Raw genomic sequence first — 19,703 nt, forward strand, 5'->3', positions numbered from 1 at the left:
TCGTCAGTGTAGCCCCGCTCACAGGTCGTGTGGCGGATGGACTCGCAAATGTAGTATCCACAGAAATCATTCTCTTGTTCCTGCCACAACCACTTTACAAAAAATAGAGGTCAATCAAACTGATAAGCAAGAATGCCAAATGGTATTGATGAAACTAGCGCTTGAATGACTAGTAGATGCGCGGAACATGCTACTATAGTACTTACTTTCGGGTGTCTAAATTGCAGCTCCTTCGGCAGTCCCGGAGCTTTTCTGGTGAATTTTCTCCAAACCCTGCCGGACAAAGAAAACAATTACTTGATATATCAGGAAATGAACAAAGTTGCTGATATGGTGGATAATGATCGATTTAACTTACTTCTTGAGTATTTAAGTCATGTCTGCATAGTCCTGGGGATCTTTTCGTCTTGAGTCTAAGACGGTTACTAGTCCCTGCTCAAGCTTAATCTCTAGGAGAATATAGTGGAAACTGCACACGCATGCATAACTCATCAATTATATTACTATAACCTTGACTAATATATAAGGGAAACCGAATACGCACAAGACAGTAACACTCACTTGAAGTTGTAAGGAAAGAGTATTATATCTTTGTTTTCATTTATTACCAACGATCGTAGCAAGTTGGCCTCGGTAGCTGCGGCATGAAATTTAACCTGAGTTGCATCTATGAGATATGTGTTAATGAACCCAATATCATCGACTTGTCTTTTCTTCAATTCGACGATCTTCAATCTGCATAATATAGTGAGGATGATTATAAATACATGCAATGAAAGAGCTGAGCTATATAGAGAGACTTAATGACAGAAGTAGTACTACTTACAGACAGTAGCAGGCAACCGTTGTTTTATCGAGGGCCAATTGATTGAAAAACTGATAGAACTCCTCAAATGGAACAGGCAACAGTTCAATTCCAACGAGGTCATGCTCCTTTTTAACTTTCACATACAAAGTACTCCTCCCCCTAGAGTCTCTGCAGATTTTCAAGTACCAATCATGCAATCTTCGCATCATCATTGATAGAGATCTTTCATCTTTGACGAGAGGCTTCCCGTACTCGTATCTTTGTATCTGCACCTCCATGGGTTCATAATGTACATCGTCGGGCAGGTAATCTGCAAGATTGCTATAACCGGGCACCATCCTCGGATCATTAGCGACGTTGTGGCTAGGCACCTTGAGCGGGGGGCATGATTGCTTCACTTGTTCGCCGAGCTGGGCAATTTGTTTCCCAGCTCATCGTTCTTTCAGCCTTTGATCACTGACAGTACTTCCTGACCGCTCCGCTTCGGCAAATTCCTTTCCAATAATGCGCTCATAGTTTCCTTTCGGCGGAGACTTGGGTGGTTTTGTCAGGGCAGCCAGAGTGCGCTTCGCTTTCACCGGATCTACCTTCTCCTCCGGAAGTGGATGTCTCTTTGCTTTCAACCCTTGAAACCAGTCATCCACTTCGGTTCGTGCGATCTCAGCGTTCTCCTCCGAGGTCCTCTCGTATGATAACTTCTCTGGAGTCTTCAGAGAAGGACCGAATCTGTATGTCCTCCCGCCTCTGGCTGTACTGCTAGACGCCAGCCGAGCAGACGGAGCGGTTGTCTTCTTTACTTGCTTACGAGGCGGAGGAGAAGGACTACGACGCGCTGGAGCAGCCGGAGCGGCGGCAGGTCTCTTCCGCCCTTGCTGACGAGGCGGAGAAGGAGGAGGCTGGCTGCTCGGGCGCGTCAGCGCAGGCGGAGAAGGAGGCGGAGTGTCGCCACGCGTTGGAGAAGGAGCCGGTCGAGTGTCCTGATGGTCACTCGCTGGAGGAGGAGGCGGTGGAGGAGGCGGAGTGCCCTGACTCACCGGAGGAGGAGGCGGTGGAGGAGGCGGAGTGCCCTGACTTGCCGGAGGAGGAGGAGGAGGCGGAGGCGTCCAGTTCGGAAGGTTGATGAGCTCCTTCCGCCATAGGCATGGAGTCTTCAAAGTAGACCCCAGCCTAGTCTCCCCTTCACCGGTAGGGTGGTCAAGCTGGAGGTCCTCAAATCCCTCTGTTATTTCATCCACCATCACCCTAGCATATCCTTCTGGAATCGGCCGGCAGTGAAAAGTTGCGCCGGGTTCAGTAGGATAAACAGAGCCAACAACCACCTTGACCTTCAAATTCATCCATTGCGTCATAAGGTGGCAATTTTGAGAGTCCGTGATAGCATCCACGGGATAGCTGGCAGGAGCCGTCAAGGCATGCTCCGGCTGAAGCAGCTTGGTGGAAGCCACGCTGCTTCTCCGCTGAGATGGCGGGGTAGCTTCGGGGGAAGCTTCGGCAATACGTTTGCTGCGATTTGCTTCTCGTTCCTCTATCGCTTGTACCCTTGCTTGCAGCGCCTGCATTTGGGTCTGCTGCACTTTTTTCCTCCTCTCATGGGATTTGTAACCGCCTGCGTCCGGAAACCCAACCTTCCACGGAATGGAGCCTGGCATGCCTCGTGTCCGTCCAGGGTGCTCAAGATTCCCGAGGGCCATTGTGAGCTCGTCGTTCTCTCTGTCTGGAAAGAACGTCCTTTGCTGCGCTGCTTCGATATAGCGCTGAAGCTTCCTGACTGGTATGTCCATTTGATCGTTCGTCCAAATGCACTTCCCTGTTACAGGGTCCAAGGTTCCACCAGCCCCGAAGAACCAAGTCCGGCAACAGTCTGGCCAGTTAATTGTCTCTGGTTCGATCCCTTTATCAACCAGATCATTCTCAGTCTTGGCCCACTTAGGCCGGGCTACGAGGTAGCCACCTAACCCCGTGCGATGGTGATGCTTCTTCTTCACAGCATTTTGCTTGTTTGTCGCCGACATCTTCTTACTCTTTTCCGATGTCTTGTGGGCCACAAATGCGGGCCAGTGATCTCTGATCTTCTCATATCTGCCCTTGAATTCTGGTGTCTCATTATTTTCGACAAACTTATTCAGCTCTTTCTTCCACCTCCTGAATAGTTCTGCCATCCTCTTAAGAGCAAAAGAGTTGATTAATTGCTCTTTAACTGGCTTCTCTGGATTATCCTCTGGCGGTAGGGTGAAGTTTGACTTTAGCTCAGTCCAAAGATCATTTTTCTGCATATCATTGACATAAGACACCTCAGGGTCTTCTGTAGCCGGCTTAAACCATTGCTGGATGCTGATCGGGATCTTGTCCCTAACCAAAACCCTGCACTGAGCAACAAATGCGCTCTTTGTCCGGAGGGGTTCAATCGGTTGGCCGTCGGGCGCGATTGCTATGATCTCAAACTTTTCATCCGAGCTCAACTTTTTCTTCGGGCCTCGTCTCTTTACTGAAGTTGTGCTCGATCCGGAGGTCTAGAAAAAAGAACAAAGACTTAATTAATATGTCTACATACCAAAACAATGAATGCATCAATTAGCTAGTCAGCAGAAGCTTAACTAATATATATACCTGCCCGGACTCGGTTCGGTCACCGGAGACATCATCACGGTCTCCTTCTTGCACCGGCATTGGGTCACCGGAGCCGTCCTCACGGTCTCCTTCTTGCACCGGCATTAGGTCACCGGAGCCATCATAATCAGCTGCTTCCAGACCATCGGTCTTGTTGAGAAACAACGAGCAGATGGCATCACTTCCTCGTGCGATTATGTCCCCCAACAACTCTTCTTGTACTTCGTCTCGGGCGGTGTCCATAGTTTCTACAAATATTGACAACATGGCAATTATTATTCAAACATGATAGATGGATATATTAGTGGCAAAAACGTAGAACTAATATTAATTAGTGGCCTCGACGCTGCTTCTCTAGGGTTTGGGGTGGCCTCGACGCTGCTTCTCTAGGGTTTGGGGTGGCCTCGACAACGCTTCAAGGATAAAAAAAGAAGAGGAAGAAGAAAAAAAAGAGGAGAAGAAAGAATAGAGGAGTAAGAACTCCTCTATTCTTTCTTCTCCTCTTTTTTCTTCTTCTTCCTCTTTTTTTATCGGGAACGAGGGTCGTCGAGGGTCACCGAGCGATAGAGGAAACCCTAAATAGCAAGTATCGTGGGTGTGAGATACATGTGGCCATCGGTGTCGGACACTACATCCACGTCCCACAAGTGACGTGGGCGTCGAAGCCCGTGCCACTTGTGGGACGTGGATGTAGTGTCCGACACCGACGGCCACATGTATCTCACACCCATGATACTTGCTATTTAGGGTTTCCTCTACCATTCGGCGACCCTGACCCTCGACGACCCTCGTTCCCGATAAAATAAAGAGGAAGAAGAAGAAAAAAAAAGAAGAAGAGAAGAAGAAAAAAAGAGGAGAGATCTCACACCGACGATACTTTCTATTTAGGGTTTCTCCTCTACCGCTCAGCGACCCTCGACGACCCTCGTTCCCGATAAAAAAAAGAGGAATAAGAAGAAAAAAAAGAGGAGAAGAAAGAATAGAGGAGAAGAACTCCTCTATTCTTTCTTCTCCTCTTTTTTTTCTTCTTCCTCTTCTTTTTTTATCCTCTTCTTCCTCTCATGTTCGAGAGGATTGCCGAGGGGTCGGGAGGTTGCCTAGTGTCAAAGGATTCAACAAAACCATGTCTTCATCATTAGGCGAAAGTAACAGGTGCATGATGGTACGAAGCTCTCCAAAGTTATTTTGGAACGGAGTCCCAGATAAGATAATTCGCTTTTTGGTACAGAGTTCAGCAAGAACCTTCCAAATATCGTTATTTGGAAGGCCTTTGCTGAAATTCATACAAAAAGGCAAATTATCCTATCTGGGACACCATTCCAAAATAACTTTGGAGGACTTCGTCATGCCCTGGTTACTTCCGGCTAATGATGAAGCCATGGATTTGTTCAATACTTTGACACTAGGAAACCTCTCTCGACCCCTCGGCGATCCTCGACCCCTCGAACCCTCGACGACCCTGGAACCCTCGACCCCTAGACGACCCTGGAACCCTCGACCCTCGATCCCTCGACCCTATAGAACCCTCGAAGAAAGGAATAACTAGAGGAGAAGATCGAAGAAAAAAAGAAGAAAAAAAGAGGAGAAGAAGAAAGGAATAGTGGAGAAGAAGAGAAAATAGAATTCTATTTTCTCTTCTTCTCCACTATTCCTTTCTTCTTCTCCTCTTCTTTTCCTTCTTTTTTCTTCTTCTTATTTATTTCTCCTCTTCTTCCTCTCCCCTCTCGGCGACCCTAGACCCCCTCTCGACCCTCGACCCCTAGGCGACCGTCGACCCCTCTCTTTTTTTCTTCCTCTTCTTTTTTATGCTCTTCTTCCTCTACCGCTCGGCGACCCTCGACGACCCTTGTTCCCGATAAAAAAAGAGGAAGAAGAAGAAAAAAAAGAGGAGAAGAAAGAATAGAGGAGATCTTCTCCTCTATTCTTTCTTCTCCTCTTTTTTTTCTTATTCCTCTTTTTTTATCCTCTTCTTCCTCTCATGTTCGACGACCCTCGACCCCTCGACCCCTCGGCGACCCTAGACCCCCTCTCGACCCCCTCTTCTTTCCCTTCTTCCCCGCCTCTCTCATGAATGTCCGACGTCCCCCCTCCCCCCCTCATCATCATCTATCATCCCCCCTCTCATGTTCGACGACCCTCGACCCCTTGGCCGCCCTCTCGACACACCCACGACCTAAAATGACCTAAAATGAAAATAACCTAAAATTCACTAAAGTTATCGATGACCCTCTCGACACACCCACGAATAAGAAAATATATCATCTTCTTCATCTCCTCTTCTTTGCATATTCACATAGCCACATACATATACATAGCCACATACATATTCATCTATGAATAAAAAACATTATAGGTACAATTCATATCGACATTTATACATACATGAAAAAAATTATATGTACATCGTGAACAAAAAGATCATCGAGCAAAATTATTTTCCATGAACATACATATATCCACATTCATATAGAACTTTTCTGAACATATATAGATGATTTTCTAAAAATGTAACTTTTGCATATATGGACATATATATACACAGAGAAAATACATGCATATATAGCCATATCCATAAACAGAGTGCAGCGGCGGCAATGGGTGGCGTCGTCGGCGACGGGGATGGGAAAGGGGGGAGCTCACTGGGGGCGGGCGGTGACGGGGAGAGGAGGCCAGCGACGGGAAGGAGGACGGCGGGCTCGGGGATGCCGGCGACGGGGACGACGTGCGCGGGGCGGCACGCGATGACGGGGACGACGGGCTCGGGGTGGCACACGACAACGGGGACGGCCGCGGGCTCGGGGCAGCACACGGCGACGGGGACGAGGAGGCGGGGCTCGGGGCAGGGCGGACGGCAGCGAGCTCGGGGCAGGGCAGCCAGTGACGACGACAGCGACAGGGCGCGGCGACGGCGACGGGGCAGGGCGCAGCGACGGCAAGCACGCGGGGATGGGGCAGGGCGCGGCGATGGCGACGAGGAGGACGAGCAGCCTGGCGGCGTCGGCGATGGGGAATGGAGCAGTTGGCGAAAATTTCCAAAGTGTGGACTTATATAGCAGAGTCTTTAGTCCCAGTTCGTGGCAACAGCCGGGACTAAAGGTGGGCATTAGTCCCGGTTGGTGCCACCAACCGAGACCAAAGGCCTCTTTTTCAGCAGCCCAAAGGGCGGGAAGCGGCGGCCTTTGGTCTCGGTTGGTGGCACCAACCGGGACTAAAGGGGGGCATTGGTCACGGTTTGTGCCACGAACCGTGACCAATGCCCCCCTTTAGTCCCGGTTGGTGCCACCAACTGGGACCAAAGGCCTTGTGCGGCTGCTACGTCGAAAGTTTAGTCCCACCTCGCTAGTTGAGAGGGGTGCGCAGTGGTTTATAAGCCCCACCGCCGCACCCCTCTTGAGCTCCTCTCCATTGCAGGCTTACGGGCCTAATTGTCACTACTATGCCTGTGGGCCTACTGGGCCTCCTGCGGGCCTGAATCCTGGCCCTTGGATGGGTTTCTAGTCGTATTCAGGCCGTGGGGGCCCAGTAGGTGGCATTTTTTTGTTTTTTGTTACTTTATTTATTTTCTTTTGTTTTTTGCTTTATTTTTTAATTCTTTATGCTTTTAGTTTTAGAAAAATTATAAACTTTTTGTTAATGCCATTAGTTTTCAAATTTGAAAACACTTTTTTTGTTTTTTTGTTTTTTTGTTTTCTTTGTTGCTTTATTTATTTTATTTTGTTTCTACTTACAACAAAATACTTATTGTTGCTATTTTTTTCCAGTTTTTTTGTTTTGTTTTCTGCATTATTTATTTTCTTTTGTTTTTTGCTTTATTTTTTTATTCTTTTTGCTTTTAGTTTTAGAAAAATTATAAACTTTCTATTAGTGCCATTAGTTTTCAAATTTGAAAACACTTTTTTAGTTTTTTTTGTTTTTTTTGTTGCTTTATTTATTTTATTTTGTGATTAACTTTACTATAAAAACAGTTTTTCCTGTTTTTTTGATTTGTTTTTTGCATTATTTATTTTCTTTTGTTTTTTTCTTTAATTTTTAATTCTGTTTGCTTTTAGGTTAGCAAAATTATAAACTTTCTGTTAGTGCCATTAGTTTTAGAAAAATTATAAACTTTCTGTTAGTGCCATTAGTTTTCAAATTTGAATAGTTAAAATTTGAATTCTTTGAAAATTGTTTGAATCACAAGTTTGTGATTAACTTACTAAAAAAATGAGAATAGATGCGCTTATAGAGAAAATTCAACCTAAATTCCTAGTAAATTTCTATGAATTTCAGAGAAATTCACTATGAATTTAGGTTAAACTTTTCTCTATTAGGGCATCTATTTTCACTTTGAGAGGAGCTCAACAAGGCAGAGAGGGAAGGGCTTATAAAACGGTGTGAGCCCCCTTCGGGTGGCGAGGTGGTACTAAACTCTGCCCGCAACGAGGACCAACCCTTTAGTCCCGGTTTGTGGCACAAACCGGGACTAATGGTCATGGGCTAGGGGCGAGGAGCAAAATTATAAACTTTCTGTTAGTGCCATTAGTTTTAGAAAGTCGAAAGTTGGCATGGGCCAGGGACTAATGGTCATGGTATTACGAGGGCCGAACCATAAGACATGAAAGCATTTCAAATGAACTCTGAAAAAGTTGAAAGTTGGCATGGTATCATAATTTCACCCACATAGCATGTGCATGTACAAAACGGACAATGGTAGCATGTTCGTGTGTTACAAAATTGGCATGGTATCATCATAATAGTTGCGGGAGAAAGTCTTCACTTTTTCTTCGCTTGTGTCATTTGCTTATTGCGCCGTAACCATGGATAATCTTCATTGTTTATCAGGATGCTTGGGTCAGGCTTGACATTGAAGGGAGGAATTTCATGAAACTTTTCATAATCTTCAGACATGTCTGTCTTGCCGTCCACTCCCAGGATGTCCCTTTTTCGTGAAAGAACTATGTGGCGCTTTGGCTCATCGTATGATGTATTCGCTTCCTTATCTTTTCTTTTTCTCGGTTTGGTAGACATGTCCTTCACATAGATAACATGTGCCACATCATTGGCTAGGACGAACGGTTCGTCAGTGTACCCAAGATTTTTCAGATCCACTGTTGTCATTCCGTACTGTGGGTCTACCTGTACCCCGCCGCCTAACAGATTGACCCATTTGCACTTAAACAAAGGGACCTTAAAATCAGGTCCGTAGTCAAGTTCCCATATGTCCACTATGTAACCATAATATGTGTCCTTTCCGCTCTCGGTTGCTGCATCAAAGCGGACACCGCTGTTTTGGTTGGTGCTCTTTTGATCTTGGGCGATCGTGTAAAATGTATTCCCATTTATCTCGTATCCTTTGTAAGTCAATACAGTCAAAGATGGTCCCCTGGACAACAAGTACAACTCATCACAAACAGTGTTGTCACCTCTGAGACGTGTTTCCAACCAACTGCTGAAAGTCCTGATGTGTTCACATGTAATCCAGTCGTCGCACTGCTCCGGGTGTTTGGAGCGCAGACTATTCTTGTGTTCATCGATATACGGGGTCACCAAGGTAGAGTTCTGTAGAACTGTGTAATTTGCTTGAAACCAACAATATCCGTCCCTACATATTATTGTGTCTCTTCCGAGAGTGCCTTTTCCAGTCAGTCTCCCCTCATACCGCGATTTAGGGAGACCTATCTTCTTAAGGCCAGGAATGAAGTCAACACGAAACCCGATAACATCCTCTGTTTGATGGCCCATCGAGATGCTTCCTTCTGGCCTAGCGCGGTCACGGACATATTTCTTTAGGACTCCCATGAACCTCTCAAAGGGGAACATATTGTGTAGAAATACGGGCCCCGGGATGACAATCTCGTCGACTAGATGAACTAGGACGTGCGTCATGATATTGAAGAAGGATGGTGGGAACACCAGCTCGAAACTGACAAGACATTGCGCAACATCACTCCTTAGCCTTGGTACGATTTCTGGATCGATCACCTTCTGAGAGATTGCATTGAGGAATGCACATAGCTTCACAATGGCTAATCGGACGTTTTCCGGTAGAAGCCCCCTCAATGCAACCGGAAGCAGTTGCGTCATAATCACGTGGCAGTCATGAGACTTTAGGTTCTGAAACTTTTTCTCTGGCATATTTATTATTCCCTTTATATTCGACGAGAAGCCAGTCGTGACCTTCATACTGAGCAGGCATTCAAAGAAGATTTCTTTCTCTTCTTTCGTAAGAGCGTAGCTGGCAGGACCTTTATACTGCTTCGGAGGCATGCCGTCTTTTTCGTGCAAACATTGCAGGTCCTCCCGTGCCTCAGGTGTATCTTTTGTCTTCCCATACATGCCCAAGAAGCCTAGCAGGTTCACGCAAAGGTTCTTCGTCACGTGCATCACGTCGATTGAGGAGCGGACCTCTAGGTCTTTCCAGTAGGGTAGGTCCCAAAATATAGATTTCTTCTTCCACATGGGTGCGTGTCCCTCAGCATCATTCGGAACAGCTAGTCCACCGGGACCCTTTCCAAAGATTATGTAGTGTAAATCATTGACCATAGCAAGCACGTGATCACCGGTGCGCATGGCGAGCTTCTTCCGGTGATCTGCCTCGCCTTTGAAATGCTTGCCTTTCTTTCGACATTGATGGTTGGTCAGAAGAAATCGACGATGGCCCAGGTACACATTCTTCCTGCATTTTTCCAGGTATATACTTTCAGTGTCATCTAAACAGTGCGTGCATGCATGGTATCCTTTGTTTGTCTGTCCTGAAAGGTTACTGAGAGCGGGCCAATCGTTGATGGTCACGAATAGCAACGCCTTAAGGTTAAATTCCTCCTGTCTGTGCTCATCCCACGTACGTACACCGTTTCCATTCCATAGCTGTAAAAGTTCTTCAACTAATGGCCTTAGGTACACATCAATTTCGTTGCCGGGTTGCTTAGGGCCTTGGATGAGAACTGGCATCATAATGAACTTCCGCTTCATGCACATCCAAGGAGGAAGGTTATACATACATAGAGTCATGGGCCAGGTGCTGTGATTGCTGCTCTGCTCCCCGAAAGGATTAATGCCATCCGTGCTTAAAGCAAACCATACATTCCTTGGGTCCTTTGCAAACTCATCCCAATACTTTCTCTCGATTTTTCTCCACTGCGACCCGTCAGCGGGTGCTCTCAACTTCCCATCTTTCTTTCGATTCTCACTGTGCCATCGCATCAACTTGGCATGCTCTTCGTTTCTGAACAGACGTTTCAACGTGGTATTATAGGAGCATACCACATCACCTTCGCAGGAACCCTCTTCCTGGGGGGCTCGCCGTCAACATCACCAGGGTCATCTCGTCTGATCTTATACCGCAATGCACCGCATACCGGGCATGCGTTCAGATCCTTTTTTGCATCGCGGTAGAGGATGTAGTCATTAGGGCATGCATGTATCTTCTCCACCTCCAATCCTAGAGGGCATACGACCTTCTTTTCTGCGTATGTACTGTCGGGCAATTCGTTATCCTTTGGAAGCTTCTTCTTCAATATTTTCAGTAGCTTCTCAAATCCTTTGTCAGCCACAACATTCTCTGTCTTCCACTGCAGCAATTCCAGTACGGTACCGAGCTTTGTGTTGCCATCTTCGCAATTGGGGTATAGCCCTTTTTTGTGATTCTCTAACATGCGATCGAACTTCAGCTTCTCCTTTTGACTTCCACATTGCGTCCTTGCATCGACAATGACCCGGCGGAGATCATCATCATCGGGCACATCGTCTGGTTCCTCTTGATCTTCAGCAGCTTCACCCGTTGCAGCATCATTGGGCACATCGTCCGGTTCCTCTTGATCTTCACCAGCTCCCCCCGTTGCAGCATCACCGTATTCAGGGGGCACATAGTTGTCATCGTACTCTTCTTCTTCGCCGTCTTCCATCATAACCCCTATTTCTCCGTGCCTCGTCCAAACATTATAGTGTGGCATGAAACCCTTGTAAAGCAGGTGGGTGTGAAGGATTTTCCGGTTAGAGTAAAACATCGTATTCCCACATTCAGTGCATGGACAACACATAAAACCATTCTGCTTGTTTGCCGCAGCCGCATCGAGAAACTCATGCACGCCCTTAATGTACTCGCGGGTGTGTCTGTCACCGTACATCCGTTGCCGGTTCATCTACGTGCATTATATATAATTAAGTGTCCAAATTAATAGAAGTTCATCATCACATTAAAACCAAAGTGCATACATAGTTCTCATCTAACAACATATAGCTCTCCAGAGCATCTAATTAATTAAACCATACATTGAAACTATGTAAAACATTTCAATGCGAAAACAAATGCGATCATAATCGCAACCAAGGTAACAATTGATCCAACGGCATAATGATACCAAGCCTCGGTATGAATAACATATTTTCTAATCTTTCTAATCTTCAAGCGCATTGCATCCATCTTGATCTTGTGATCATCGACGACATCCGCAACATGCAACTCCAATATCATCTTCTCCTCCTCAATTTTTTTTATATTTTCCTTCAACAAATTGTTTTCTTCTTCAACTAAATTTAACCTCTCGACAATAGGGTCGGTTGGCATTTCCGATTCACATACATCCTACATAAATAAAATCTATGTCACGTTGATCGGCATAATTTTTATAAACAATAAATGAACCAATAGTTATAAAGATAATATATATACCACATCCGAATCATAGACAGGACGAGGGCCGACGGGGGCGGATACCAAAACCATCGCACTATATAAGATGCAATAATAAAAGTAAGAAAATAATACAAGTATCTATGTAAACATACAAGTAAGAATATTTTTCCATTCAGAAAGAAGATAAAACAAGAGGCTCACCACGGTGGTGCCGGCGATGAGCTCGGCGCGGGTGATCGACGGCGGTGAAGACGGGGACGGGGCATGACGGACCGCTAAACCTAGACAAATATTATGGAAAATGGAGCTTGGAGGTCGAGCTTGGAGAGGAGAAAGCTTAAGTAGTGTGGCTCGGGCATTCCATCGAACACCTTGTGTGCATAGGAGGTGAGCTAGAGCACCACCAAGCCCTCTCCCCCTCGGCCAGAGAAAAATAGAGCACTGGGGTGCTCTGCTCGCGAGCGAGGGGTATATATAGGCACCTCATTGGTCCCGGTTGGTGACATGAGCCGGGACTAAAGGGGAGCCTTTGGTCCCGGTTCAAGCCACCAACCGGGACCAATGGTGGTGGGCCAGGAGCGAGGCCCATTGGTCCCGGTTCATCCCACCAACCGAGACCAAAAAGTCCAGATGAACCGGGACCAATGGCCCACGTGGCCCGGCCGGCCCCCTAGGCTCACGAACCGGGACCAATCACTACGGGAAACTGGAGATTTGCCGTCAGTACTGTTCTTTGCCGTCAGCATTTCGTCGGGCCAGACGGCAAAGACAAACTTTGCCAACAGTGGCTGACGGCAAAGAACAACTGACGGCAAATCCATACTTTGCCGTCTGTAAAAAAACACAGACGACAAAGATTCTTTGCCGTCTGGGATTCTTTTTTACAGACGGCAAAGAGCTCTTTTTGCCGTCTGTAAAAAAATCACAGACAGCAAAAACTTTGCCGTCTGCGATTTATTTTGCCGTCTGTAAAAACAATCGCAGACGGCGAAGAAAAAGCACAGCACACGGATCGATCCCACGGATCGATCCCACGGATCGATGAGGTGGCACGATCTGGGGCGCCCCCACCCGCATCCGTTCCACACCACGCACGCCCCACCCACCCATCCCACTAGTCCCTCTCTCTCTCTTATCCCCAAGCCCCACCACAATCTCTCTCCCACGCCCGACCCCATCTCTCCCTCGATACCTTCTCTGCCGCACACACTCCGCCCGGTCCCTGCTCGTCAACCGTCGCCTGAGCAGAGGCCGGCGCGGGATCTTCCTCCTCCTCCCCTGTTCGTCAACCACCGCCGCTCGACCCTGCCTCACCGTCGCCTGAGCAGAGGCCGGCGGGGGATCTTCCTCCTCCTCCCCTGCTCGTCAACCGCCGCCGCTCGACCCTGCCTCACCGTCGCCTGAGCAGAGGCCGGCGCGGGATCTTCCTCCTCCTCCCCTGCTCGTCAACCGCCGCCGCTCGACCCCGCCTCTCCGTTGCCTGAGCCGGAGGCCAACGCGGGATCTTCCTCGTCCTCCCCTGCCCGTGACCCGACGCCTTCTCCTCCCTTGCTCGCCGCTGGTCGCTGGTCGACCCCGCCTCGCCCGCGCGGGAGTCTCCTCCCGTGCTCGTCAACCGCCACCGCCCTTCAACACGGCAGGTCCTCTGGCATGCGGAGGGCGCCGTGGCCGGCGACGATGGCGCCGCCGACAAGCATCCCAGAGATGATGGCGCCGTGGCCGTGAAGAAGAAGGCCCAGGGGCTGCTCTCCTTCCTCGTGGCACCCGGATGAGGTTTGAGGCGGCGGGCGACGAGATCTGGTAGGCTTCCTGGGCGCGAGAAGTTCGTCTTACCCTGGATGTGATATTGATTTAACTCTGCCCTGTACTTGTCCAATCCAGGGGCTCCATAGCGCCATGGTCAACTCCGCCGGAAGACCACCATTCACCTCGTCTAGCTCGACGCCCGTGCTCGGATCTGGATGTTGGCAAGGGCCAGTTCGCCCGTTTTGTAATTGTTTTTTTTTGTTTGGTTTGTTCGTTGTTCTTATAAATGGAGAACATTATATTGTGTAAATACTGTGATGATGGATATAGTATGTAAATAGAATATTTCTGTCTTATAAAAATCCGTTCACTTGTCATAGCTGTGAAAGATTTTCCATATGCCTTCGGCCATCTACGGCCTCTGCACTTGTAGTGTTGTTTTATATTTTTTAATAAAAATATTTGCTTTGCCGTCTGGGCATACAAGGAAGACAGCAAAGACATAGCGTAACTGACGGCAAAGTACTTGACGCCGTCCGTCAACGCGACCGCTCCGTCTGTTGGCATATTTTGCCGTCTAGCTAGTCTGCTGACGGCAAACCATATTGGCAGATGGCAAACTCTTTGCCGTCATCCCGACAAACAGCAGACGGCAAAGAATTCTTTGCCGATTAATCTTTGCCGTCTGACTTTGTCGTCTGCTTCCTGACGGCAAAGTCTTTGCCGTCTGTGATCCACAGACGGCAAATTATTTGTTTCCTGTAGTGAATGCCCATATTGGTCCCGGTTCTGGACTGAACCGGGACTAATGGGCTGACCCGGCCTGGACCAAAGCCCTGTTTTCTACTAGTGAGAGCGAGAATGATAAGAGAGAGAAAATTTATATTGAAACAATCAACTGAAAGATTATGCACATGCTGCTCCTGTCCATTGTGGAATAACTCAGTCATGTTTGGCTGCCATTGATGGAACAAAAATGTGTAATAGAACCCGGGTGCCCCGACACCCTTTTATCCTGTTCGTTCAGTGAGTCCAAGATTCGTGCTAGTCACTGTCCAGCTGCAGACCGTTTGCAGTATCAACAGGTTTTTTATGCAGATGCTTTTGTCTCTTTGACCGATGGACCTGGGAATCTGCAGCAGCTCCCGAGCCGCACTGTTTGCATGTGATGTGTGATAGGACAAGGCATTGTTCCAGCTAGGATTACTATTCACATGTGTTCTGCAAATTGTGATGGGGTAGCAGGCACGGTTCACATCTTAAGGGAAAGGGATCAGGTGAGAACGGTGAAGATAAGAGGGTGCCCCTACCCCCGGGACTCAAAAGGCCGATCTCTTGATGAAAAGATTAAGACCACGATTAAAAATTATGAAATGTGATGAAGCAGGCGATAATAAAATTCAGAGGTACTTTTTCTCCATTGGTATCAGCGCAGCATGCTAGAGCTATACTTGGAAATAACAATGCCTTATATGTCAACAGTAGTTCTGATACTCTCGAGTCATTTATGTTTTTATCTTGACATGCTATAAATTTGGTTTAATGCCACTTAAAAAACCTTGCACCTGTTGCGTACTTAAAATCTCATATGCCAACAGTAATACTGAAACTCTCTTCATTGTGGAGGCAAGCACGATTATCACATTTCAAATTGGTGTTATGGTAATTTGCATTTGTAAATTAGTTCGGTGAGAACAAAATTCTTACAAATATGAGGAGACTTGGACAGTTAATTAACTCCAGAGCATGGACCGTGTTACTGATTCTGTTTTCTTGGATCTGCTGCAGGGGAACATCGTGATGATATTAGCAACAATCAAAGCTAACAGGGTGGCTGAAGGCAGGGTTAGAGGATGCAAGGATTGATGATTTGCTGAGAGTGCCTAAATTGGAATCGCGGTCAGCGTGATAAGATGAGCAATCTTTTTTTGCATTGCATTACACAACTCATCAACTGAAACATCACCCCAACGATTCAGCCAAACATGCAGCATGACAAATGGCGTGACATGGCATCCCGACTTCCAACACTTGATGCTGGCGCCAGGGTTTAGTGCCATCATAAGAGCTCCCATGTGTAGAAATTTGTTACAATTTATTCTTGTTTTCTTCACTATGCGTGGAGCACTGTTGTCGGTCAGATAAATCTTTGTCCTGATGTTCACTTTGTAGCTTATAAAACTAAGTTGATGCAAACTGTAGTCTTGAACTCATTTCCCCTGTATAAACAGGAATTATTACAGATGTACATGAGATCTTATTTCTGGATAATGCGCATAATAGGGCATGCCTGTGCAAGATTAATCTTGTAATGTTATCTCAGTTTCACTTGAAATATCAGACTCTGTTTGTGTTACATGCCATGCATATGAACACTGTAACTAGCCTGAATCTACAGGAAGTTTGGGCAAAAATACACTGGGACAAAGGACGAAGAGCTTTATGCAAAATTACACTTTGAACCAAGGGGCGACACTTGTTAGTTTATTTTGACCTTAGAAAAAGCAAACATTTCAGTAATTCCACAGTAGGGCAAATTTATATTTCTTATTCACAGCGACTGCAGTTACTTTTTCTGCAGTGCTTACGCAGAGATTACCTTTATGAAAAATAATAAGCAATCCCTAGAGTACAGGCAGAAGACATTATATTATCATCTGCTTCTCATTGAAACATCAAAGGCACATAACAATACTCAGTTCCAGCACAAAATCTGCAACATCCACCCGGTGCCAAGCAAGCATACATCCAGCAAGATCAAATGGCGCGGATAAGATTCAAATATGAAACAAACAAGGACTTATTAGTCCAGCACAGTAGACCAAGTCACCCTTCACCAAGATAGAGACAGACTGAAGCATTATTTGTTGACAGGCACATCCATGGATGTTTACTTGGAAGTAACAGCAGTGTCCAAGATCACCATTTTTAGAGCCCTTTCCGGCCGTATTTGAAATTCAAATGCATCCAAATATCCATCTCTACGGCAATCACGGATCTTCTTAAGCCACATGACTCAAAAAACAGCAGATCAAGTCACCTTCACTGAGATAGAGGCAGGCTCGAGTTTTATTTGTCGACAGGCACGTCCATGGATGCTCGCTTTGAAGTAGCAGCAGCGTTCAAGCTCACCATTTTTAGAGCCTTCTTGACCATATTTGAACTTTAGATGCATCGGAGTATCCTTTGTTATGGAAATCACACATCTTCTTAAGCTACATGACTCACCAATAGTGCCACGAAAGAGCTCAATTCTGTGAGGTGACCCACGGATAAACACGAACGAACTGAGAGACAAATTGAATCTACTCTGCAGTTTTGATATGTCAACCTCTATTGTTGCCTCCACTGCCCTGTACAACATTGCTAAAGTGATGTCAACTGCACCACAATCCCCATGAATGCGATTCGTGAATGCCGTGCAAGGCATGGTTAGATTGCAGTAGTCTGCTGCCCCATCAACTAATTGTAGATCATCTTCTTCTTGCTCTCCTTTCTTAATCCTCATGTCAAACTCTATTAGAACAGAGGAAGTCATTGAGATGCCTCGCTTAGGTCCAGTCATCTCAATGAGAGAACCCTGCAAGACTATTATTAAGTAGCTCCTCACGGTACCACAAGAATTATCTAAAGCTTATACTTCTCCTCTAGCCAATTGGAAATTGAACTCAAATAAATGAAAAAATGATTTCTATTCACAAAAAACTAAAATAATGTGAGTTTTTCACCATAAACCTAAGTCGGTTGCACATGACACTTAACGTTGCTAAACCAAACATAATTAACCATAAGCATGCTACATATATGCAAAAGGACAAACTCATCTTGGTATAACATCCTCCAACTGCACACATATTTGCATACAAGAATCCATGAAAATAAAATCCATAAAATAGAGCCAGCATCACCAACACCTCAAATGTTTATAGGAGTAATTGTCTTACAAGAATTAAGGGTCCAAAATTATCCGACTTGATATTAATTAAATACATATTAGTCTATTACTTGTTAATAGATCACTAAATTACACACTATAGTTTCAGTAGTAAGTTTCTTCTAACTAATTGTAATTCCACAACATGATTCTCCAATTGGTAACATAGTGGACAAATAGTAGTTATTTTCACAATTTCGGTATGACACTTCTTAATAGAGTTAAGCACATGGAAGAAAATATGCAACCACAACACAAAAATATTATTAAATAGGTAAAAATCAATGCATTATGAAATACTTATTTAAAGAACGACAATAAAAATAAACTAAGCATGTGTTATTTATTAAGAACTAAGAACATCACAACAAAACTAAGAACATAACTAATAGTATTTTCATTACATATACCAATCCACATGAGATAAAAGATATTAAGCATGTACAATATTCCACCTTCGATCCCAACTTTTATGATTAAAAAGAGATGAAGTAGTTCAAGTATATACCCAAACAATGTTTATATTTTTGATCCATTTTGTGCAATGCATGTGATGGGATTGAACTAATAATTAAAATAAATGAATTATTTGAAACAATTTGTGCAAGTATAGATATGCACCTGTCGCATAATGACGGGATCATCCCTGCTACGATTAATAACATAATTAAGCAATTGATCTTGACAATCCCGCACTGCTATGTATCCATATAGTTGTATGGAGTCCATGTTAGTAGAAATTCTAGCCAACTTTAATGAGAAAATTTGCATCATGCAACTAGTATAATGCACACAACACCTTGCCCTATCAGGGCAGCAATCTGTGGGTTCTGTTATCATCATTGGCTCCAGTTGTGCTTCACCAAAAAAACATCTGTATTAATAAACAATAAGGTAAACACATCAAAATATCCTCCTCTCCCATTTCCAGTTTGGTATAAATACATGAGTTTATATGAGACTTATTTATTAATGTGATTTCTAAAAAAAATTGCTAGGACAAAATGCATTATACTCTCTTAGTAATAAAGAAAACTATGAATTGGCACCAACTGTAACAACATTGTTGCAGATTGAGATGGCTATAATACGAACACTAATTGTGCATATACATAACTAAGCATGTTGTAGATAGCTAGCCTTTTGGCTATATGTATTAGCATATACTGCTCACACAAAAATCAAACCATTAGCATAGACACTAGACACTAGTAGCAATTATCTTTCATAAGGATGATGTTCCTGATAAGGTCACCAAACAGTCTGTGGGACTGGATCCTGGTGAAAAACTTAGCTCTTATTACCCTGGTAATAGGCATGCTAGAGCTTGTGATGAGTGCAGTGAGCCTGAAGGGCTGCCTGACTCTGATGAGTTGTTAGATCCACCTATTACCCCTGAAGTGCTAAAAGGGATTCCTTTTATGTTAGATGATCATAGTGTGATCTGGTCTAAAATCTCTAAATATGGACAGGGCAAGCACCCTAGGAAAGCCTTTTCAAAATGAATTGCCTTTCTGGAATATTAGAGAGATCACCACCCCTGGGAAAAAAACATGCATCTTGGATATGATTGCCAAGATTAACCCTAGTATTATTGCTTTCCAAGAGACTAAGAAAGAGCAGCTTTCTACAGTTTTCCTTAAATCTATTAGTGGCAATAAGAATTTTATCTTGCAACATCTGCAACCTATTGGCATCTCTGGGGTCATCCTAGTAGGTGTTGATAGTGATATCTTTGATATAGTTGACTGGACTTCTCTTAGATTTTCTGTTTCACGTAACTTAGATATTAAAGCTTGTGGTAAAAAATTAGATTCATTGCTGTATATGGGTCTCCCTATGATGAAGGCAAGCATGACCTCATTTCTGAATTACATAGTTTGTTCATTGATGATAACCAACCAACTCTGATTGGGGGTGACTTCAACCTAGTTATATATCAGAAGGATAAAAGTAATGGTAATATCAACAACTCCTGGAGTGACAAGTTCAAT

At 45.1% G+C, this 19,703-nt stretch overlaps 1 protein-coding gene and 1 long non-coding RNA gene across 2 annotated transcripts; one reads left to right on the forward strand and one right to left on the reverse strand.

The window, feature by feature from the left end:
* The first annotated feature begins 13,263 nt into the window (after positions 1-13,263).
* On the forward strand, positions 13,264-14,163 carry LOC125549172 (uncharacterized). Its single transcript, XR_007301271.2, has 2 exons — positions 13,264-13,829; positions 13,911-14,163. It is a non-coding gene; the product is annotated as an uncharacterized LOC125549172 (long non-coding RNA).
* A 2,298-nt stretch (positions 14,164-16,461) lies between these two features.
* LOC147981471 (uncharacterized) lies at positions 16,462-18,626 on the reverse strand. The gene is made up of 2 exons (XM_087517119.1): positions 18,331-18,626; positions 16,462-17,355 (listed from the first exon to the last, which is right to left on the reverse strand). Exons 1-2 carry the CDS (start codon positions 18,550-18,552, stop codon positions 16,807-16,809), a joined length of 771 nt encoding a protein of 256 aa, XP_087373245.1. The 5' UTR covers positions 18,553-18,626; the 3' UTR covers positions 16,462-16,806.
* Between the last annotated feature and the right edge of the window lie 1,077 nt (positions 18,627-19,703).

This window comes from Triticum urartu, chromosome 3A (assembly GCF_056163025.1).
Source record: "Triticum urartu cultivar PI428250 chromosome 3A, HENAU_Tu73, whole genome shotgun sequence".
In the NCBI taxonomy this organism is placed as follows: Eukaryota; Viridiplantae; Streptophyta; class Magnoliopsida; order Poales; family Poaceae; genus Triticum; species Triticum urartu.